The sequence below is a fragment of the Rhinolophus ferrumequinum genome, chromosome 21 (genome assembly GCF_004115265.2).
Source record: "Rhinolophus ferrumequinum isolate MPI-CBG mRhiFer1 chromosome 21, mRhiFer1_v1.p, whole genome shotgun sequence".
NCBI classification, from domain to species: Eukaryota; Metazoa; Chordata; class Mammalia; order Chiroptera; family Rhinolophidae; genus Rhinolophus; species Rhinolophus ferrumequinum.
The window spans coordinates 29,706,204-29,730,865 of record NC_046304.1 but is presented as its reverse complement, the minus strand read 5'-3'; the positions used below and the strand labels follow the sequence as shown (position 1 = coordinate 29,730,865).

Genomic DNA, 24,662 nt, shown 5'->3' with positions numbered 1-24,662 from the left:
GCACATACAGTTTAAGACAAGAGCACTGAAATATTGATAGGTATAATCAAAAGCATCCAATAGACTTGATTATTTGCCCAGATACATAAAAAGCAACCACTGCCTCTAGGCTCTTATTTAAGTTAATGTGGACAACTTTGGAGAAAGTCTTGTAAAAAAACATACCCGCCATTGAAAGGGAACCATACATTTTAGCCATGAACTTTGATGAACTGTGTTCTGTTGCTTCATATGAATTAGATCCCAGGAAACTTCAACTTAGCATTATTCTGTCCTTGGAGATAAAGCACCCATTTTCCCAGGAGTTCAAAGGTTTTTGTTACCCACAAACATACAGTCAAATAATTTTCAATAAATGCACCAAAGCAATTCTAAGGGGAAATGAAAGTCTTTTCAACAATTGTTGTTAGAACAATCTGATATCCCCATGAGAAAAAGAAAACAAAAACCTCAACCCCTACCTCAACGTTATACACAAAATTAATTTGAGATGGGTCAGAGACCTAAATGGAAAAGCTTAAACTATGAAAGTTTTAGAGGAAAATATCTCCAAGACTCGGGATGGTCAAAGGTTTCTTAGTTCACAGAAACTAAGAAAGTATCACAGAAAGTATCACAGAAAGTAATAATCATGAAAAATAAATTGGTAAATTGATATTCGCCAAATTAAAAACTTCTGCTCATGGAAAGACAATGTTAAGAAAATAAATGGGGAAGCCACAGATTGGAATATCCACAACACAGACATCCACAAAGAACCTGTATCCAAAATATATAAAGAACTCCTAAAATTCAATAATAAAAAGAAAATTAACCCAATTTTAAAATGGGCAAGGGACTTGAACAGACACTTTGTAAAGGAAGACAAACAAAAGACTAATGAGTACGTGAAAAAGTGCTTAATATCATCTGTCATCAGGAAAGTTCAAATTAAAAGAACAATGAGACGTCACTATCCACTAGAATGGCTAAATGTAAAACAAATTAACACCAACAAATGTTGGTGAGAATCCACAGCAACCAGAACTCTCAGTTACCACTGGAAATGTAGGATAAGTCACCTACTTCAGAAAACTGTCAGTTTCGTATAAAGAAAGCTTTCATCTACCCAGTGATACAGCAATTCCACTCCTATTTGTTTATCTAAGAAACATGAAAACATGCTCACAAATTATATCTTCCAATTTCTTTCTTCCGTATCTTTACCCATGTCATTCCCTTCTGGAGTTCCTTTTTCCTGTCTCCATCCCTGATAGCTGCATGTACATCCTGGCTTGAGGAACCTTGCTGGCTCCCTTCCCTACGTGAATCGCTTTATTCTCCATTCCTCTTCAGTACTCTTTCCATGTTTCTCTTAGAACACCACTTTCACAATTGTATTATGGTTACATGTGGCACATTCCCACCTAGTCTGTAAGCTCCCATCTGACATGATCTCTCTGTGTCTGATTTATCTTTGCATCTCAGAGTTTTACACAAGTTGTTTTGAACTAGTATTGAATGAATGACCAAGTGGACATACGATATATTCATCTTATGACACGCTGGACTTAAGGTCAGAAGATCTTGGCTCTGCCAAGTGATGATGGATAAATGCTCTGATCTTATTTGCGTCTATTTGAAGACGAAATAACTGAATGACTGTGGTTAACTGTTATTATGGGTACCTCTAATGAACTGTGCCACCCAGCTTCCATGCCCTGTGTAGTCCCCTGCCGCGTTGACTCAAAGCTTGGCCAAGTGTCTTGCTTTGACCAGTGGAACATTAAAGCAAAATGATGATGAGCACCTCACACTGGGGCGGGGCGGGGGGGGGGGCTGCTTATCTTGGATTGCTGGATCATGGCACCCCTGAGCTGCCATGTAAGAAGTCTGACGACTCTGCTAGAGAGACCACGTGATAATATAGAGACCTTGACACTACATAGAGAAAAAGTGGCCAGCCATCTGAGTATCCCAGTGGAGCCTAGTCCAGATTGCAGATTAGAAATCATAAAATGGCTGTTGTTTTACGCCACTAGATTTTTGGGTTTATAGGTAGGTGGGGGAACAAAGGTAGAGAAATAGCCTCTGCCTCTTCAAAAGGATGGTGGAGAGGGAGTCCCTTCTTTTGTGATGAACAGTATAATAGGATTGAGGGATTTGGAAAGTTTGTGAAAGACCACTAGCTCCGTGTCCAGCTCAGACACTTTCTGTGGACTCCCTCCCCTAATATGAGTGCCTGTGTCACCTCCATCTATTCATTTTTGCTCTTCTAAGACTATAGCAGAATGTTTACATATATGCCAGACTCTAAGGGTTAGAATGGTCTTATTCACCTTTTTCTCCCCAGTCCCAGCATAGTCGCTAGCATATAGTTGATATTCAGTAAATGTATGTGGCATTAGCTAAATCTGATGTTTCTGGAATTTGGCTGAAATCTGAAACATTATAACACCACCTCACTTAGAATTTTACCTTACCTTTTTGTCATAATTTTCAAGTGAATAAAAAATGTAGAGGTCATTGGATCATAGTCAATTTCCTTTTATGAGGAAATTGCAGCTGAGAGAGGTAAAGGCACTTTCGAGAAGTTTCTCTGCCTGGGGCATCCTGCACCCAGGTGGCCCTCCTGGTGCCTTCTCTCTTACACTTCGCTCCTGGGAGGCTCCAGGGAAGCAGAACCCACCAGATGTCACCATATCCCACCCCAGGAACTTAGCCTTTATGTCTCACTGAAAGAACATTTTCTTTGTGTCCACTGCTTCCTGCAGCCCCTTTCCCAGATCGTGCTACCTACCTGAATCTTAGCAAGGAGAAGTGGGGGAGGAAAGGGAAGAACCTTTCCTTCTTGCTTAAAGCTCTCCACACCTGGATGCCATCGCTCCCCGACCTCCCGCACCCCAGGCTAGGAAGGGGTTCCACCCACACCAGGGTCAGGGTTGCCCTCAGGCTCTCAGGGGACCACCAGTGCTGTGGCGGGTGGGGGTGGGGTCAAACTGACAGAGGGTGCTGCTCCTGCTCTGGCAATGAATGCCGGGACCCCCTTAAGGAATACTTTACACAATTATTTTAATTACCGTGCAGACCTTGTAACTTGACACAGGGAGGTTATCCGTACTCTCCTAGAGCACATATTCCTAAAATCCCATTTAATGTGTGAGTGTCTCTTGCCTGCCCACATTCAATTTCAGGCAACTGTGTATCCCTATTAATACCCCCATGACAGCGTGGGAAACAGCTCACAGCGCTCTGTCCCGCGCTCCCTTTTCCACTCTAGTTTTGTATCTCGTGAGAACTTCCACCAAGTAGCTTTTTGTCATTGGTTGTGGGAGCCAGTCTGGGGAGGTGGTGCTAAGCTTGGCTGGGGCCAGGAGAAATACTTAGAAGAGTATTTACCTTCAATTCGATCTAGACCGGTCGTTCTCTAACTTGGCTGCTCCTTAAACCGCCTGGGAGCTTTAAAAACTAATGATGCCTGGATGTCAGCGCAGAGGTCTGACTGAATTGATCTGAGATGCGGTCTGGGCATCTGGATTTTTAAAACTCCTCAGGTTATTCCCAGGTTGGAAAAAGCTGAGATAAATTCCTCATTTCTTTTCCCACCCTTAACAAGTCAGATTCTCAGCCCAGGTCGGTGGCCCAGGGGATATGACACTTGTCCTTTTGCAGCCCGCCAGCTCTGCATGGTCCCAGAAAATCCGCGCGCGCGACGACGCTAAACACACGGTAGCAGGAAGGACGGGATGGGCGGGGCGGCCGGGTGGGGCCGTGTGCGGCCCCGCCCTCTGCACGCCTATCGGCGCGCGGTGCGGGCCCTGACGTCACTCTTGTCAGGGCCGCGGCACATGGGCGGCCGGATGCGCTGAGCCCGGCGCTGCGGGGCCGCCAAGCGCCGGGGAGCAGCGGCCGCTGGCGCGGGGAGGGGGGTGGGGTGGGACGGCGCGCGGCCTCGGGTGGTGGCGGGACGGGGCCGTGGTGGCGCGTTGTCTTCCGTCCTCCTGCAGCAGTCTGCATAATTTTTCTTTCTTTTTTGCAATTTTGAACATTTTACAAGACGAGGGTTCGAGGCAGGTGAGAGCATCCTGCTCGTCGCGGAGGAGCCCGCGGGCACTTGGCGCGCTCTCCGGAGACCGTCTGCACTGGAAACCCGAAAGTTTTTTGTTTTTATTTTCTTGTGCAGATGTATTTATAAAGATACAAGTAATTTTTTTCCTTGTCTCCACCGCCTTGAAAGAGAGTACTTTTGGCAAAGGACGAAGGAAAAAGCTCAGCAACCTTTTGGGGGGCGGTTTTTTTTTTTTTTTAAGAAAAAGATTTGAGTGCATCGCGACGAGAAAATGTCCCGACCGCTCCCCCTGAATCCCACCTTTATCCCGCCTCCCTACGGCGTGCTCAGGTCCTTGCTGGAGAACCCGCTGAAGCTCCCCCTTCATCACGAAGACGGTGAGCGCTGCCCTCCTGGCTGCCCCGCTCTGGGAAGGGACGACGCTCCTGGGGTCCCCTTCCTTGTCCGGGCACCCCCGCTGGCCGGCTGGAGAATCCATCTCCCTCTGTCCGTGTTCCCCGGCACCCTGACCCTGCTTGGATGAAATAGAGGAGCTCACCCATGACCCTACCCCTCCTCCTCAAAAAGGGGTCCCCCTTACTGAGCAACATTTAAAATAGTGCTGGGGACCCGGCCCAGCCTCCCTTGGTCTCGCTCCCGCGGTGCAGGTGGGAGATGTGACTTGACAGGTCAGTGTTTTCCTAGGTTGAGGCTTATCCGCCCTCAGGTTGAAAGCTGCGCGAGGACAGAGCTTCGCGGACTGGGGAGGAGAAACCAGAGGGCTTGCTTCCATACGGGTGGATGGCTCAAGTGGGGGGGTCTCACTGCCCAGGCCGGGCATTGGGATCATACTGTTGTTTCTGTTATTAGTATTTGGAACTCACGAAGTGTGTACGGAGATGCTTGTTCTCCAGTGAAGGGAAATTCAGAAAGGGGGATGAGGACCGGGGCTGGCGGGGGGAGTGGTCTCTCGGCGGGAAGCCGTGCACGCCTCCAGCGCTGACACTTCCCCCGTGCACTTTTCTGGTGGGAGGGGAGAGTGGGGCAGGCTCACGTGTAACCGCGCGGGAGCCTCCTCTGGCTTGAGCCCTTTCTTGGTAAGTCCCAAACCTTCCCCAGGCAACCTTGGCCGGAGAGGCACAGGAGGGGTCGTGTGAGGAGGCGCTCAGCCGAGCTGGGGCCTCCAGGGATTTGTCATTGGGGCCAATGCGGTTTCGTGCTTTCTCTGTCACCGTAGCAAATGCAGACGGTGCAGCTCAAAGTGTAAGTCTTGGGAGATCATTTGGCTGCAAGATTGCTTGGGACTACTCGCACCTTCTTTTCTAGCAGGGAACAGACAACCTGTTGCATTGCGAGAGTTGAGGGATTTGATTCCAGGTCTGCAAAGCACAGCTTCCCTCTTAACTCTCCTTTAAGGAGTAACACTTGGGAGGAAGGTGCTGCCTGCAGTCTTTTGCATGTGGGTGTTTTAAGTCAGATTTCTCTGGCGATGAGACTGCAGAGGATTAGAATGGAGGGTGGTGGAGACTGTGTTTCTCTGAAGAAGAAACTCAGAAACCAAATTCCTTAATCCCAGATTCCACTGGTGCTTGAGGACTAGACTTGGCAAAATTCAGAGCTCTGGTTAAAGACCTCATGGGCTGAGCAGTACTTCAGGTAAAAATGGCTCCATACCTCCATCATAGGTATGTAGACGAACCACCTTTCCCATTAGCTGTGCTTTTGACAGGTTGCATACTTGTGTAATTTTTGTGAATTGGGTTGGGGGAAGTGGAGGAAGAAAACACTTTATATTTTGGGGAAAAAAAGAACTTTTGTAAAATAAGAGTGTGGCTTACAAGCAAACACATGTGAGCTCGGGAAGTTCTGTTTTCTTCTCTGCCAGTGACAGGCATTGGTCAACATCCTTCAAGGCTCCGAGCCTCCATTTCTTCATTGTAAAGCTGATTGTGATATTTTTCGAGAATATTATCTCATGGAAAGAACCAGATACGTAGGAGATGCTCAATACATGGTCTCAAAGAAGGGTGGAGAGTCCCTGCTTTACCAAAATTAGAATCACCAACCCACTGGCGTTCCAAGTCTGAATGACTTCATATTGTTACTGTAATGAATTTCCTGGATGCCAGATCGTGCCTGGGTATTGCCTGTTTTCTTAAAAATCACAGCAGTTCTATGCAGTTGCAGGTATATTTTCCCACTGTCAATTTAAATTATTTGTCTCCTCAAATAATGCCCTGAAGACTGCTTTCTTGTTTATACCCTAGATCAGTCGGTAGCCCTGTCCCAAGGACTAGTGCTTTCTTTCCAAAGTAAATAGGAAGATGTTAAAAAACAGGCGGAGAGCCATGTCCTGCCTGAACTTTTAACTCCAGATCCACAAAGCCAGCAGCCAGAGAAAAACCCTGGTGTTTGTGACTGGGAGGAGTGGGGGGGAAAAAGCGCGATCCTTCTTCTTCTTAAAAGTCCAACTTTCCCCTTTTCCTGCAGCATTTAATAAAGATAAAGACAAGGAAAAGAAGCTGGATGATGAGAGTAATAGCCCGACGGGCCCCCAGTCAGCGTTCTTGGGACCCACCTTATGGGACAAAACCCTTCCCTATGATGGAGATACTTTCCAGTTGGAATACATGGACCTGGAAGAGTTTTTGTCGGAAAATGGCATCCCCCCCAGCCCTCACCATGACCACAGCCCTCACCCTCCCGGGCTGCAGCCGGCTTCCTCAGCGGCCCCCTCTGTCATGGACCTCAGCAGTCGGGCCTCTGCACCCATTCACCCTGGCATCCAGTCCCCGAACTGTATGCAGAGCCCCGTCAGACCAGGTAAACTCTCAGAAGTTTCTTCCTTCAGATGGGGAGGAGGGCAAAAGGCAGGGGCAGGGTGGGGGTGGCATACACATCTTAATCAGGGGGACTTCAGCTCCCTCTAGAAGAGGAGTCTTGTATTTCACCCACAGCAGTGGTTGGCCCACTTCATCGAGTGTCTCTATCACCTGGAGAGTCAGCTAAATGCAGATTTTATGGACCTACCCTAGAAATTCTGATTTTTTTCAGGTCTAGGGTAAGGGCCCAGGAATATGCCGCTTTAACCAGCAATTTGAAGGATTCTGATGAGTCTCAGGATACAGCTGATCCAAGGATTTCAGTTTAAGATATACCAACCTATAATTAATGATTTGGATAATTCCAGCATCCAATCCCATCCGTCTGTTTTCCACATTCCCCAAATACACAGATAATAGGATCTTGCTGAATGTTTTCTCTATAAGGCTGTGGTTTACCTACGTTCATTTTTCTCTTTCTTAGAAGAATGAAAAAAGTGAGTTAGGGGTATGGGGCCGATAGCTTTTTCATCTTTTCATCTTGCATTGTCACTGATTGAGAAATTGAATCTTAAAGCAGCTCTCACATTAAGCATGGCTTAGCCTTTTTCAGCACCAGACCCCATATTTCTCTCTTCAGTATTCCTACAAACCAGATTGTTCTTACATCTCTTTCTTTCGTTTTCATCTGTCCATCATACTTAATCCATTTTTATCAAAGCCTTCAAGACCACAAGGTTAGCTGTAAATGGTGTTGAAGTATTGCACAAAAACATCACCTGAAATGACCGGTACTTCAAAACCCACTGTTAAATGCTCAGATAGAAACACAAGATGAGGCAGCTCTGGCTTCATGCCTTTAGCACCCTGTAGTACAAAATGAACAGGAAGAAAGGCCATTTTATGTGCCCAGGTAACCAGGAACAAAGATTCAGCCAGATATATTGTCAGGAAGGTCGCCGAGCCGAGGGCCTTAGCTGCAGGAGAACCAGAAAGCAGGACAATGGGACACTTGTGTTAGAGATCATTCCTGAACTCGGTGTCCTCGACTTGGGTAGAATTTCTGTGACACACAGAGGGAGATTAAAATGGAAGGAAATGATGAAAGGAGGAAGAGAACACCCCTGCCTTGAAATATTAATATTGGAGTTAAAGTTCTTCCATTCAGATCGCTCTGGGCCGGCCCCTTTTCCAAAACCTACTTTGAATGATAACTCAAGGCCACTGACTGGAATGGAATTAAGTCTTAACCTCTGCTCACCTCTAGAAGGCTGCAGAAACTCGGGAAATCACTCCTTTATGTGAGCCTAAGACCCTGCTACTTAGAACATATAGTGCTATTGTCTTCAGTTTCTTGCCAGGAACAAACAACCAACAAAATAAATAAACATTCAAAATGGAAAATAACTAGGAGAAGGGGACAGAGCCCCAGTGAAAGGGACAGTTATCCCTCAGTCATTCTGATGTGCCACTTGGGAGCTGTGTGACCTCACAAAGTGACAGTCTCTGGGAGCCTCAGTTTCCCTTTGTGTAAAATGGTATAATTTCTATTTGATGGGGTTATCGTGAAAATTAGAGCTAATATGTAGAAAGGGTGAAATGACTAGCACTAATGTTCTATTAACAAGCGTATTGAGGATCATTGCTGTATCTGTGTCAACTTTTATCATTTATTTCAATCCCTGTCTTCTGAAATACCTTCAGAATTAGGTACAGTATATAACTTCTCCTTCTTGAGAGAACTATGAGGAGCTCGGGACCAGTAGTTATTGGATTGGGGTGTTTTAACCCTAGCACAATCAACGGACACGTATTTCTCAATCCTCCGCCAAATACGGGAACACACTATAATCGAAATACTGTATTTTTTCCCAAGAGGCGTGCAAATATTGGGTCCCCACACCTTGGTTTCTACTGAGAATTGAGAATCGGGCCTTGGGGACCTGAGGATTCCTTAAAAGTCATTTGTTAGAACTCGTTAGAATCAGTGAGTCTTGGGAACTTGAGATGCCCCAGTCAGATTTGCAGTCTATAGCAGGGGACTCCTGAGTTATCGGGGGTGTCACTTGTTAGGTTGTGGAAGAAAGAAAGGCCCTAGGATCAAAGGGGGGCGGGGGAACTCTGGGATCCAGAAATAAGCTCTTCATGTAAATGTCTTTTTCGATAATGGAAGCACACTTCAAAACAGTCTTCTCTGAATTGAAAACTCAATGCTACTCCTAACAAAAATAGAAAGTTCAAGGTCATCTTCAAATACCAAATGCAGATAAAATAACTCTCTGCTGTTTATACACTGTTGATCATCATGAAGATTATAATACAAAATACAATTCGAGGGGATATGGATTTGACGGATGGTATGTCACAAGCGAACCTGAAAAAGGAGAAAGTTTTTGATTGTTCTCTATCATCACAGTGGTGACCAGAAATACCGTTTATCTTGAAGGAAATAAGTCCTCAGAAGGGACAAGCGCAGATGTAGCCTTGAGTATTCTGGGAATTGTATCATTTCAGTCTAGATCAGGGTTTCACCACCTTGGCACAATTGCTGTTTCAGGTAAGGCTTTGTTGTGGGGACTGTGCTGTGCTCTATCGGAAGCTGAACAGCGTTAACACAATCACTTTAGCTGTGACAAGTAAAAATGAATCCGGTCGCTGCCAGACGTCTGCTGGGGGCAAAATCACCCCTGTTGAGAACTACTGATGCAGACTTTCAATGTGGACAACCAACTCTGGGCCTCATTCAGGATCCCGTCACACACATGGATGCTTTCTACCTTCTGGAATGCTCTGTAGCCAAACTTTCGGGAATGTCAGGAGACATTAGTTTGCCAAGATGAAATATAATGTTAGTAACAGCATAGTTGTATACTTTTTCATTTGGTAAGATGATGACATGAGGTTATTCAGGAGATAATTGTAAAGTCATTTTGTTAAACATTTGTTTTCTGCTATTTGCAGCTTTTGTGTTATGGTCCGGGGCATTGTGTCATTAGTGCTACCTGTCTGGTTGAAAGGACGTGAAGCCATAACGTGACACAGTATGCATTCCTAGGTATGCCCGAAACATGTCGTAGGATGACAAGGTTCTTGTCAGTTCTCATACTATGGACCATAACTGCCACCAACTTTTTTCCTGTTTCATGCACCCATCCTATTCCTCTTTCTAGCTATGTAATCAAAAAATGAATCTAATATCTGAAGGAATACACTTTTCCTTGAAGAAATAACCCAGGGATCCGTGGAATCCTCCTGTGGCTATGGGGGAATCACTAAGCTTTCTGGACTGACATCTTAATGAAGGAAGAAGAGGGGCAGTTCCTGGATGCTACAGCCACCTGCTCGGGCTTCTTAGTCATCTGAGGGGCAGCATCCCGGACGTCCCAGTCCAACACAGATGGCAGGAGCCATCCTGACAGCTTCCGTGTTTGCATTTCAGATGCTATCAGAGGGGCTCTTTGCGAGCGCTCTCCTGGAAGCACGCACTGGGTCCTGGGAAAAGAAGAATCTGTTTGCCCTGAGAATTGAACAGTGACTTTCAGGACAGCAGTGCCTTTAGGGAAAGTCATGTATAGCAAAGGCAGAGTTATTTTTAAATCACATGCTTGTAAAACCGGGGTTGGAATCATCTCCTCCGGTGGTTTTTCTTTGAATAGCTTGGGGGTGTCCTACCACTGTTAGATCTGCACTCGGTGGAGAACTGAGACCGGGTTAGGATGAAGGCTGGTTACAGAGTGAAGCGAAACCCTTCCGTGTGGTGGTGTGTGGGGAAAGGGGAGCACCGGCGGAGGCATGAGAATGAGAGGTGGGGGAGACCCCATTGTCCCTTTGCAAGGCAGAAGTGGTGTTCTGCGTCTGCTGACCTTCCTTTGTGATAAGGTTTTGTTGTGGAAGGAAAACCGGGCCGTGAGGACTCAGTAATAACAGTGGGGAGTTCTGTGCTCGTGGGTCTGGAATTAAGGGAGGTCCTGCTGAGGCAGCAGCGTTCTCTTGCTTTTCCCAACCTCATGAGATGAAGCTTCAGTTTCTCCCTCGCCTTAAGGGCAGGCAGTTCCTATATTTCCCCACCCAGCATACTGACATGTCTGCAAGTTGGGAGCGCCGTGATTGACAGTTACTGTACACCCGGCCTCACGTGTCTGGGAAGTGCTTCAGGATCAAGGAGATCGTGAAGGTGAGAGAGTCAGCTTTGGTTTGGTTTGTTTTTTTCTGTTCCTTGTAAGAGTTTATCTTCTCCACCACACCCCATAGAGGACAGGCGTGCCCTGTTCTCTTGGCTTTGTCGTGTTGTAACATTACCAGGACAGTAGTTCCTGGCCTTGGGATAGGTGTGGAAAGCAAGGCAACTTGGTGGCTAAGAGCGTAGGCTCCAGACCCGGGGACTTGGGTTCACATCCTGGACCCACACTGGCTGGCTGTGTAATTTGTGTCAATTTCTCAACCTCTGTAAGCCTCAGTTTACCCATCAAATGAATTGAGACTATAAATAGTCCCTCTCCCGTGGGCTTTTAGCAGGGTTAAATAAGACAGACTATGGCACGGTGGGTGGCACATGGCTACGCAACGCCTGGAGCTGTTGTTGCTATGTCAGTGGCATGGGAGTGAGGAAGAGCATGACTCTATTCCTAACCCCTGTTCTTCATTTGGGATTTCTTTCATCCAGTCCCCATCCCTCTGCAAAAATAGAACATGCATTCTTTTTTCGCCCCCAGCATGCCCAATACTTATTCTGTGTAGCCAGCTTGACTTTCCTACTTTGTTCTGAGTTAGGACAAGTCTCTTCCCTGATGTGAACCCAGAGTATCCCTTCTGGGTTTGCACCTCCTGTTCTGCCAGTGTGGGAACAGCCCCTCGCACCGCTCGCTCGATGCCCAACACCCGCCCCAGCTCTCGTGCAAGCCCTGGCAGCCCTGGCCGTCTGCCTGCGTGACCGTATGCTTCAGGCACGTGGCTGTGCCCTGTGGAGCTCACCCAACTCTGGGTGGGGTGCTGGCTTGCTTCCGTCCACCCCACCCCCCACCCCTCGCTTCTCTTCCCAGGCGAACTGGAGCATGTGCCAGGGAGAGATTGTAACCCTGACCCTGGCGTAAGAAAGCTGAGCTCTGTCGGGCAATTCATATGCCAGGGAAACCTGCTCTCGCCAGCGTTCTAGCCAGACCCCAAACCAGCCCTCTCTCCTGCCTGTCTGCCCAGAGGCCTTGTCTTCTCCGCACCACTGTGCTGGGCAGGGTTCCTGTAGGCCAGCTCCTGCCAAGGAGCTTGGCAGCGTCTTTCCAGTTCAGCACTGTGCTTACCAGACTAGAAAAATAGCAGTATAAAGACAGGACTAGGTAGAGCAGAAGGGAAGGGGTGGGGGAGATGGTAAGGAAAAAGCCCTGGTAACATCCTAATGTACAGAGCCAGGGGACGAAGAGGCAGCAGTGATTTATTAGGTTTCTCAGAAACCTCTCTTTTAACCAGCACTAATCATTTTTACCCAGGAACCATTTTTAATGTCTCAGCAGTGAAAAATCAAGGGAAGAGGGAAGGTAGTAGTAGAAGTAATAAGATTAAAAAAACATTGGAAAAGAACATATGAGTGAAAGAAAGGGAGGAGGAGCTATGGGGTCTGTATTTGATGCTATAATGGAAATAGTTGAGAATATTTTTCATTTATTATAATATTTTGTACCCTCCCCCCCGCCCCCCCCCCCCCCAGCAAATGTCTTGACCTGAAGCCACTAAACCGTTGTTTTGGAAGAAACTTAAATTTCCTTAGGACATAGGTTCCTGCTGGCTCACCTTTCACAACTTCCATCAGAATGTCCTGTTGGAGACCCAGCTCTCTGTGGGCAATATAGCAATGTTCTAGAGCACGAGATCCGACAAACAGACCAGCCGACCTGGGTATCCTGACTCCGCCCTGCTTGCTCGAGATCGCAGGCAGGTTATTTAAATGATCTGAGCTTCTGATTTCCCATTTGCAGCTTTGGAGTGTTGAAGGTCATATGAGCCAGTGCACGTGGAGAGTACCTGACGCGGCACCTGGCACACAGCAAATTTCAGTAACAGTTAGCTGCTGTGAGAAGCATGCTCACTACCATCTGATCTCATGTCTCACGGAGGACTTAGCCCTGGAATCTCCGTACTTTTACTTTTCTAGCCCATTAAGGTCTCTGGTCAAGGAATTTGAATGTCACCTCCGCTTCTCTGCCTGGTCTTGGCCTGTCCCTCTTAGCCCCTGACTTTTAGGTAACCTTGGGTTGCTAACTGTAACCGTTATTCATTCCTCCTGGGTCATGAGATTGAAAAAAAAAAAATCAAACAAACAAAATGCAGTTCCAAGAAGTTCTTGATTAGACGGTTTCTCCATGACATGTCTGCTAGGAAATCAGTCAATCAATGTTCCTATTGCAATTTAAAAAAATAAGCTTAATAGTAATCATTATACTTGTAGGCAATGTGATGACCTCGGGGTAAAGAAACCGGAAAGGGACACTGTGGTGCTAAGAGAGGAGAAAGGTCTGGTCCAGTCCATGTTCCTGCTTACAAGTACAACTTGACGTAAGCATTCCAGAATAATAACTCCGTCTCCCTCTAAATGGTCCTTTCATGGGTAAACCCTTAATCTTTCAGAACCTTCATTTTCTCATCTGCACAGCCACATCTTTGTTGGGTTTATGTCAGCTTTCTAAAGCTAACGTGTATGAAGGTTCCAGCATGGCACCTGGCGCACAGGAGGCCGAGCTCTACCACAAGTCATTCCAGTTACCTTTCTCTAGTAAATCATAGGAAGATTAGAAAGCAACAGAGGAAGTTGTCAGAGCAAGGAGCCCTGGGGACGGTCCCCAGAAATAGCAGCGGCATTTGCTTTGTGCTAAACCCCGGGGAAGACAGACAAGGGTGAGTGCTGGCTGCTGGTCTCGAGGAGATGTCAGTTGAGTCGGGAGGATAGACTTTTTCGGCAAAAGGATGAGTGACAGGACAGAGAAGCATGTTCTCAGTGCCAAACGATGGGCACATGGATGCCTCCCATACCTACTGAAAACAGCAGTGTGCAAGTGAGTAAAACATGTAAAAATAAATAAACAAGGGAGCGGCTCCGATGAGATCTGCCAGACCTCACAGGAAGCAGCCACTGCCCAGGGCAAGAGTGCCTGGGACGAGACTTCTTGGAAGAAGAGTTGGACCTTCTGTTGGGCCTGGAATGGGAAGTGTAGGAGCCAGAGTGGTGAGTGGGCAGTGGTGTGACAGAGTTATACAGGCAGGAATGCCCACAGGGTGTTTAGGGAACGAGGTGTAGATCCAATTTGGCTGATGCAGAAAATTCATGTGAAGGAGTCCGGGAGATGAGTCTGGAGAGGTAGGTGCCAGCCAGGCTGGCAGCTTCATGAATGCCAAGCTACAGAGCTTGAACTTTATCCAGCAGGCAGTGGGGAGCCATAGAAGGTTTTTGAGTAGGGAAGTGGCATGTGGAAATTTCCACTTGGGTTCAAGGTTAGATCTGAAACATTTTTAGATACTTCACAATAGTTTCCTCTGGCAAACCGGGACTTCCTTATTATTATTGTTTTGAAAATAAATACTCTCCCTTGAACATCAAACAGCTTTTCAAAACACAATGTTCTAATGATCTAGAGAAAGTAATTCAAAAACACAGGGTTTAGGTTTCACTTATAAAGCCCATAATTTTGGTGATTGGGGGAAACACGCTTTGGCAAGGAAACAATTTGAGGGATTTGAATGGTTCAGAATTTAAAGGTCTAAAAGCAGGTCTGGTCTCATAGGAGTAGAAAAATAGATTTTAATAAACCCAACCCATTAACATTCATCACTTTTAAATGCTTCTATTTTATAAAGCTTACGAGGTTTGCAAACAAGTATATTGAACCAATTTCTATGGATGTGTGGGTTTTTGTTTTGTATGGTTTTTTTTTTTTTTTTTTTTTTTTTGGTGTGTGTGAGAAGATGAAAGAGAAGGCATTAATGCCTCAGTGATACAAATTGTCTACTTGCTTATAAGGATTACCTGCAGCAGTAATATCAAGCTAAAAATACTTAGCTAAGTTTCTGGACAGCTTACTAATTTTACCTCTGAGAGACAAAGGAATCATTATTCAGTTTTGCATTCTTGAGTCCTGACCTTGTATTTGTAGCTTCCTTCTTCCCCGAAACTTGGATTAATTGCTCATCGTGCTTAGATATGGTGGATATGGGGGGAGGGGTTGTATGGGGAGTGCTGCTAGAGGAGGGGGACTTTGTGGAAGGAGACAGGCTCTGGGGGGCGGGGGCCACAGGGGCTGCTGAATGGCACATGCGTGAAGTGACTTGTTCAAGTACCCTTGAAATGTGCTCTGACCTCAAGCCAAGAATACAGAGAGCTGGAGAAGTTGTCATAACCCGAACCGGTTCACTTAAATAAAAAAATAACAGTCAGTGTGTGCAATTTCACCTCCAGCTATGTATAGTAGACAATTAGAGTGTTGGCAGGATTGAGTGTCTGTTGGGGAAAAACTATACAGTATTGTTTCTGTTAAATTGGCTTCTGCTGGATATACACTCCATGACTTAATGTGAAAATTCCTAAAATGTTTTCCTTCTTCTCTGACTTTAACAAATACCGTTACTGTCTGAACTTCCTACCCATCCAACTCATAGTGGTAATCCAGTCTCATTTTCTGTCCCGAAAAATTACACAGGTCCACTGTCATACAATGTTCCTAAAACTTTTGTTTTTAGAAGTTTAATCTAGGAGGTTTCTTTTGTTTTTTTTCTTTTTTCGTGAATGATTCCGGAAGAATGCTTTGGAATTGGGGGGTCTTACAATCAGAGATGGCTCGGGCTAATTAAACCCCTTTCCCTCTCAAATCTTGCCTGAGAGACCCTAGATTCCTAAAAACAATGAGTGCATGCTACAGAAAGATGCTTGAGGGAGCCACAACACTAAATCATCTGTGACAAAATGTTCTCTTAGAAAGTGGGATTGCATAAATGGATCAGCAGAAATAAGTGCTTTGGCAGAAACTCCTTCAATGGGGAAGAGCAATGCTTTCTTTTCTAATTACTTCTGGGTAACAGTGTGCACTGATGTATTTGCTGTGGGACCCAGGCATGGACAGTCCTGCAGAGAAGGGAAGTCGCACCGCTGCTCTGTAAGTGCTTCTGCACTTAATGGAAAGAGTTAAGCGAAGCTGTCCACTCATGCACAATAAATGCCTCTTGAATTGAATTGAATGGGAAAAGCACAGGTTTGTCTGAGGAAGGATGCCACTAGGCCCTGACCAATGGGAATCCATGCTGTAAACCAGATGAACAAGATCATCCAGATACGCAGTAATCAGATTACCCAGAACGGAGGTCTCAATACTCCAGATATGAAGAGTTCTAGGAAGAGTGGCAAATAGGTGGACTCCATCTGCCCTAAGGATTGAATGGAAGATTTAATTCACCTCAGAATGGATTCATTATGCTGTGGGCTTAGTATCACTGAAGGAGATTATGGAGGCTTTTAGTAGGGAAAACTTAAAAAAAAAAAATAGGATGGAGATCTCAGATCCAGCCAAAATAATATTGCTTTTAAAAGACCAAAGGCCACTGAAAGATTTATAGAGGAAATAATAGATAACATAAAATGTAAAGATAGAAATAAAGCCTTGGTAGAGTTTCTGAGAATTAGAAAAGATAAATTTATAGAACTGACTTTGTAAGAAATTCATAGAATTCATTTCATTGCAGTTGATTTCTTTACATTAATATGCTTTCCCAGGGAAGGTGGGTATCTTTTTTCCTGGTAGAGTCTAACGTATATATATTTCAAATGACCAGTAACATCTGAATGATTTTTAAAATATTTACATCCATGTCAAAAAAGTAAGTTTTTTTTGTGTGTGTTTTTTTTTCCAGCATTATAAGTGAAATTTATATAAGCGTAACAAGCCATTTAGTGGTATTTAGTTACTGGATTCCTTTGAAGTGTGAAGATGAATGACAGGAAGTTTCAATATCACAAAAACTAGGTGTAAAGAAGCCATTTCAGTGGACTTACAGTCTGTTTCTTTTGTTTTTTTTTACCTGCAAGCTTGCCTAGTACTAACATTGCATGGATTCAGACTTCGTGATCATTTGATCTTGAATTGATTCAACTGAATTAATACCTTTATTTTCTTTATAAAGAAAGATGTTACCAAACACATTAATTATACAAACAATTTAGGAGGCGTGTTTAACTCATCTGAGTACAAAATAGGCTTTAAAGACCTTAACTGGGTATATATAAACCGATGATCACAGTATATATTAGTGAGTAGCAAGAGCATTTCTGTCATTTGACATTTCAGTAATTTGGGTTAGTATTTCCACCAAATTGTTGCAGTTTATCTCTGTCTGCCCTATCTCCCATTTGTGCCACACCACTAAATTTACATTTTAAAACTTAAATGTTCACATCATCATATGGAATTTAAAAAAGAGCGTTTTTGTTTATTTACCTACCATCCCAGCGGATGTCATAGACCAATCCCCAAAGGTGGCGGTTCTCTGTGGAATTTTACTAAAGCAATAATCACCTATTAGAGCAACCTCTTCTCATTCTTCCCTTCTCCTCATGGATGGGCAGCGTAATGCAGTGGTGCTTACACTCCCGGCCGCAGCGTACATCTCAGCTGTGCCATTTACTGGCTGTAACTCTTCTGTCTTGGTTTTCTTCCCTGTAAGTGGAGATGATCATACCTCTTCCAGAGGATTCCGTGGGATAATACGTGTAAAGCATATAGAACGTGCTCAGTATATGAACAGTAGCTTTCATCACTTTTGTTTGTGTTCTACAATTACTATTCCTTCTCTTCCTCTGCCTCCATCATCATCTCATGGACCCTTAAGTAGGAGCGCATCTTGTACTATAGCAGTGACGGCCCAGGACTGCTCCCCACCTTCTGAGTCATTGTAAGGAAGAGAGGGTAATGAATGACAAGGCATCCTGTGTGTTGACGTCTATGAAAAGGTGTACTCCACCTCGAAACCTTGTTTGTGGTCCTGTAACAGTGCAATGGCCTGCCCACGTGGATAGCTCCACGAAGAGATGGATGCTCCACGGGGCAGGCAAGGCTGTGTCTTTCATCTCCATCCCCTGCCCCACCATCCTCTGACCTTGAGTGGGTAAAGGTGAAATGAAACTTACACATGTTGCCTTTAGTGCTCTCAAGACTTTCCAATAGGCTATCCAATTTGTGATGGGAGTTGCTTCTTTTTTCTTCTTGGTGACACCTTTTCACGAAGTGGAGAACTGGCATTTCTCCTAGTTGTTGCTGAGTGGGCAGAGACAGGACCGTGGGTCTCTGATAGTAGCCAACTCCCTGGCCTTCTGCCCCCGCCCTCATCCCCTAGTGTGACTCTCTCACTTTCTTCTGAACTCTCCCTACAAGATGGAAACACAGCAGGGAGGTCTCCAGATAGGTAAAACGGACGCTTCTGTTGAAATGGAGTGGAAACATGAGGAAATTGAGAAAACAAAAGTAAATTGTTTGGGAGAAAAATGTGAAAATAGTTTTCACACAAAGGGCACAACTATTTAAAAGATGATTAATTTACGAATTAGGATTAGCCTGATATGACTTTGTTTTTCAGACTGATTAGAGATGTGGAGTTCTTGGCGTGGGTCTTCATATAGTACACTGTATACTATAGTTATGGGTGGGGCAGAATAAGCTTTTCAAGGTACACCAGTCCTGTCTTAAGGATAACAAAGCACATCAGCCTCAAACGAGGCAAGATGTTTTCCGTCTTGAGAGGGACGATTGATTCCAGCTAAAGCTCCCTCAGCGTGTTTACATCCAGTCAAATATCTCTGACTTTTATAAAAGACTGGGTACAATGCTCCTAAGTTTAAATCAGCTAAATGTATATGAAATCATAGCAATACCCATTATGTGTTAAAGCCGGGATGGTGTTAAACACTTAATGTAACAGGTTGTGGGACATCGCCTCATATTAGAAATGATACTGGTTCCCGGAATTTAGTCTGCCCCCAAGAGGATTGCATGTTGTGGATACATCACCAAAATATGTTTTCTCTCTCCTTCATCAGCCCTTCCATTCTGATTAAAATACATCTGGGCATATCTCAGTGGCCAGAAACCATGGAGATCAGGATGAAATCATTTCCAAGGCCAAAATAACAAGCTTTCGTAAAGATAGTCAGAGAAACAGTCCTAGCAGCATCAGCACATCACTGTGGGACCCTTTGGTCACTACACTAAGTTGGATGTGGAGGTGGAGTCTCCTGAGAAGCCACGATACCTTGGGCACGTCACTTAAATTCTGAGCCCCTCGTAGCCTCACCTGGACAATGGCAGCCTATTTCACAGGATTGTCATGAGGGTTAAAGAACATTAAATGAGCTAATCAGTGAATGGACCTGGGACTGTGGCTGCTCAGAGTTGTCACTCAGTTAAGTTTTCATTCAGAGTGAAAATCTGGTATTTAAAGATCCCTTTCTAAAATGTACTGCGACTTCAATCTTTGGAGTCTCCCTTCCAGATTGCTGAGTTGCTGTGCTGAGTCTTTGCAAGCCCCACGACGCTTCCTTAGGTACACCGAGAGGTCTCATTTATAGTCCCAGCTATGCTGTTAATTAGAAATATAACCTGAAGCAAGCATCACCCTGTCTGGGTTTTAACTTCTTCATGTGTAAGATGGGAACAATCTATGGCCTTCTAGCTTATAAGTATGTCTCAATGTAAAATAAGGTAGCCAGTTAGAAAATTTGCCAAATAAAATTCAAATCAAAGTATAAATTGGGCTAGTATTATTCTTTCCATTGGGTTTTAGGTGGCAAGTGGGGAAAACATGGAGAAACAATTTCAAGGTAGGCCATTTACAAAGAGCTCTAGGTTCCGGAGTGGTTTGCCAGGGTTGGGTTGTATGTCTCTGGACGCGTCACGGAATCTCTCAAGGCCTGTTTTCTTACCTGTAAAACGTGGCTGCTATTTTTAGCTCCATACTCTGTGTTCTAAGACTATTATGAACTGGAAGACTAACATTGGTGCAAATTTGGGTGCAAAAAATATCAAGCCTCTTGGGGCCGTGATACTGCTCGTAAACAAGTATATGGGCTGAGACTGGTGTTCTGCCACTCAAGAAGGATAACAGAGTTTAAAAACTAAATCTGCAAAGCAAGATATTTGACACCTTTGGGGGGAAAAAAAAGCCACAGCATTAAAGCTAGTTATTTCTTTAAAAATGGCCTTCATTCTGAATGGGAACCACTGGCTTCTGTCTGGTATTCAACATTCCAGAGTTACCCTGAAAGCAAGTTATCTGGCTGGAATCATTGCTCCAAGGGTTGGATGTTTTTTTTTATCAGTGGTTTTAGCCAGACAAAATAATTTTTTAAAAAAAGAAAAAAAGGCCCACAGCTCAGTCTTTTGATGGCAACTTTTCTAGAAGGGCAGTGGCCAGCTGTGCTTTTGGCTGCTCCTCTGCGTGGCTGAATTCAGGTTTGTAGGACCTCTCTTGGCAGCAGGCTTCATCAGATAGCTGGCTTCAATTGGCCCTAGGTGCCCGGAATGTCATCTTGAAAGACTGAGGCTTGATCTAGGGGCTCAGTGGAAAGAGTTCTGTGATTAATTAGGATGTCTGCCATGAGCTTAGGTGGGACAATATTCGTGCCAGTTATTTCCTGTCCTGACAAGAGAAGGTCGGGAACATCCTTTAGTTCTTGTCCCTCCATTCGGCGGAAGATCAAGGACTCAGGCCAGTGCTGCTTCCAGTGTCCTGGAAAAGTGTTTTTCCAAGCCCCTGGCATGTACTGTTTTGCTCTCTGAGTGAGGCTTATTCTGGTTCGCTTAACAGAGAGAATGGAGGAAGGGAAGTCTATTGATTCTGCATCCTGGTCACAGGACAGAAATTGCAAGGTGCACAGAAGCTATAATTCCAACAGTCCCCATCAGATTCCCGTGGAGCACAGGCTTGGGACCTCACAGCTCCAACCACAAACCACAGAGCCTGGCAGCCTGTGACTGTAGATCCCCTGGAAACCCAGCCCTTGGAAGGGCCAGAAGGCTGGGCCCCCAGTACTCCACACTCTGTGTTGCTTGATATTTAAAACGGAAGTGCTGCCACCTTCTTGAAGAAGGCACTGGAGAATTTACCAGTCTGCTTAGCACTGGGAATGACTTTCCGTCATCCATGCTAATAGAACCGACATGCTGAAGTTTATTTTTCTTCACCTTTGGAATGTGCTTTATGTTGCTGTGGTGTTGATCTGCTTTCACGGTGATGTGTATGTGAACTCTTCACATTTTTCTTTCTGCAAAGAACGCTGGAGGGGGAGTGCAGCGCTTTTCACAGCTGCCCCTATATGCCTCCCCTAGCGAGCCAAATGTCTCAGCGATCTCTGTCCCCTACTTTAAATCTATGAACTTCCCCAATAGGATGACCATCGTTGCATTTGGTTGAGCACTTGCTGTGTGTCCCCGGCATCAGGGTTACTGTGTGACCAGGGGTGGGTCCAGGAGTGTGTGGGGCAGTGGGGTGATGTGGGCTGGGGGGTTGGACATTGCGAAGAATCAACTAGAGTTCACTGATAATAGACCTGACTTCCTCTGCTACTGTGGTTTCCTCCTGTTTCCCATGACTGCACTTGGGCTCTGCATAAGATTAACTTTCAATTATCCTGAGGCCGATTAACCGGTTTGCAGATTAATCAAGATGAGGGCTTACCTGGGCCCAGGAAGTGTTCTTCAACTCAGCTGCTCCATAATTAGCTGGTTATGGCTGATCGCCTGTCCATGGCCAGGAAGCGTGGGGGCTGGGCTGCTGGACAGGAACCAAGGAGCACTGTCTTCTAGGACCTTCCACTCCCTTCAACCGGAGTTGCGCATTGGCCCATAAAATCCTGCAATCCCCAGAATAGTCCCTGAGAGGTTTGGAAGCTCCCTGAGGTCCTGGGATTATGCCTCTGCCACCTTTCAGTCCCAACACACTCCGAATTCGGAAGACCAAGTTGGGTGGACAGCATAGTGAATTCGAAAGTCCCAGAAATTAGGGATTTAATATGTTGAAAGGAGGCCCAATGAGCAGGAGTGGCTAATCCCCTTTCCTCCCCAGCTTGTGGAATCACCACCCTCCACCACCGCCACCACCATCACCAAAAATGTAGATTGACAGGCTTGAGGTACTGAACAACGGATCCCTCCTGAGGCCAAGGCCACAGTGGTAGAGTCGCAGGAGTTGCTGGGAAAAGCAAGCTCTTCATGGTCCAGGCCTTCCCACAGTGATTGTTAGGGCTGCTTATGAGTCCTTCCCCATGGCTGCATGGGTTCATAGAAAGTTGACTGCATTTGCCAGGCCCCTGTGGGGTGAGGGAGTACAAATCTGTATACTTGCCACTCCGTACACCAGACCGGAATACACACAGTTTAACCTAGGAGTCAAACTCCTGCTTTATTTGGAGTGATCTCAGTTTTGCAGAGAAGGTACCTTGGATCCCAGGTTTACTGCAGCTCTTGAGGAGAAAGTATATATCAGGCACTCGGGTCTACGGCCTACCAAGAAGAATGAACGTTCGTGCAGGATCACGTTTGATGAGATTCCATGGATTATTTTTATGTTTTAGGCAGCATTCACCCAAGCCCTTGACATGTCTTTTCATCTCCGACTCTGTTGTCATTTTGCATTTGCCAGGCTTGGCATGACTCGCCTCGATACAACCGAGGTTGCAGGCAAATGAGGTCCCTTTCCAGCCAGAGCCGTGGGTTTCCTTGGGTCCTTCTCTCTGGCTCGCGTTTTCCCAGGGCTGCTGGTGTGTACAGTCTAGAGATCACATTTTATTAACACAAAGAAATCTGCTTGGGCTGCCTGGCTCGCGCAGTCACGTGGAGAAAAATGTGCTCCTTCGGTACGCCAGCCTGCAGCTCTCTGTGCAAAATACAGCCGAGAGCTGGGCACTGGGCCAAGCTTACATTTCACTTTGGAACACACTTTCACATCCCTCCTTGGCAGAACATCCACGGCGGTGTCTATTTGGGGAGTAAGTTAGAGAAGTGTTGTTTCTCTCTTGTGAGTGTTGAGATAGGACCTTTAAAATATGTTTGACTTTTCCCCATCTCTGTCGTCTTCACGGTGCCCAGGTAATAAGGTGATCCAGCAAAATGTGGCAGCCTGCTCTGGAGAGAGGCCTCCTCCCTTCCAGGTTCTCCCGTTTCCCTTGCTAAATCAGTAAACATAGCCAGGACCGCCTGGGACAAGAGAAACTTAGGCCAAGGTAATAACATCAAAACCGAAGTCCTGGAACTCTTGAGTCAACTAGTTACCCTCCCAGATAAAACAACTTTGTTGTCCAAATCTTTCTTTCCAAAGATCTAAGACTTCAAATGTTGGTCCGAGGCCAGCCATTGAAGGAAGGAACTTCAGCAAGCCTCCTGGAATGGCAAACACTGTTAAAATAAACAAATGGACCTCTTCCATTCAGTTTTCCCTTACTGGTCTATTTTTATTTCTTTTACAATTTCGTAGTACCCTCCATTCTCCACCTCTCCTCCCAGTTCCATCTCACTTTACTCAGGGACTAAGCTGGTCGTTTTACCTTCAGTAAAACAAGTATCTATTTTCAAAAAGAGGAATTGGGAGAAAAAAGAGGGTATGATTTACTTCTTTGAGTATCCCCTCATACTCTGTTCTTATAGGCGGCTGCCTGAAGCCTGACTTGGGTTTAGAAATAAAGTTGACTTTTGGAATTTTAAATCCTCCTTAGGAAAGGTCAGAATGGTTAGAAAACAAAGATTTATTGGAATAACACTGACTTCTCTTTTCTCAATGAAATAGGCCCCTCTTGTAACAAACGACAAAATAAACTCTTCCTTCCCCATCACACCAATGCATAAATTCCAGAGGGGATTTTTCCAGTTGCCAAGCCTTATTCTGAATCCAGTATTTACTGCTTTGGAAAGTTGCTTTTGCTGTCAGTACCATCCAGCCAAGCAGCGACTAATCTAGATTTAAAGAAACATTTCCAGCAAGGTGCATATGCCAGGCTGCTGTTTCTTAGGACACGCCACCAATGGGAAAGCTTCCCTCACAGCACCCCCCACCCTCGGCCCCCGCCCTCGACACACACACATTGTAGAGTCTGCCCAGAACTTCAGGGACCAGGATGCAGTCTCCTGCTGGTCACCTGGTGAAGCTTTTGCTTACTCTACAGAAGGAAGGTGACAGAAACCCATTCCACCTGTCTCAAAAACCTGCTGATAATTAGCTTTAAAAATAATGCCAAGTTCTTACATGGCTGGTAGAGACATAAGCTCAGTGGGGAGCTGGAAGGAGTGCTACTTCACAGACTAATACTGTTGCAATCATATTAGTCATTCCAGGTGAGGTTACATAAGGTTATTGGAGGGATAAAAGTGGCCCTGCTATTTCAAAGAGGTCTCTTGAAAGTATTGAGAAAGGGTTGAAGTTCAGAAATTTATTTGGAACTTGCTTCCCCTCCCCCTTAGAAGCGAGATCAGTTCTTTTTAGTCGCATTTTCTTTTTTGATGGACAGAAGCTCTGGTAGATGGTTGTCAGCATCAGGTGTCAGCTCTCCACTGTGGGTTATCTATGTGGTGTCTCAGCCGCAGCAAATGTGTAAGCCCTGGCTGCTGGCCATTTGCCAGCAGGGCAACACCTCAAGGCTTGTGCCCCTGCGCTCACTTGGGGAAGAGTTCAGAGAATGCAATTTCATTTTATAATTAATTGAAGCAATGCACACTGCATTTCTCAGTGTCTTCTAATGACAGGACAGTTGTCACTCCAAATTGACTATTATCTGACCTATTTTGAAAACAGTAGGTTAAGTG

The 24,662-nt window shown here is 45.4% G+C and overlaps 1 protein-coding gene across 2 annotated transcripts in view; it reads left to right on the top strand.

Annotated features, from left to right (window-relative positions):
• The first annotated feature begins 3,862 nt into the window (after positions 1-3,862).
• HLF (HLF transcription factor, PAR bZIP family member) overlaps positions 3,863-24,662 on the top strand; it is a 61,039-nt gene continuing 40,239 nt past the window's right edge. The window contains exons 1-2 of one of the 2 annotated variants that reach the window (XM_033090234.1): positions 3,863-4,425; positions 6,518-6,850. In XM_033090234.1, the coding sequence (XP_032946125.1) occupies positions 4,320-4,425; positions 6,518-6,850 (439 nt within the window). In that variant the 5' untranslated portion in view covers positions 3,863-4,319. The remainder of the gene's footprint in view (positions 4,426-6,517; positions 6,851-24,662) is intronic. The other variant, XM_033090233.1, reaches the window with a different exon arrangement.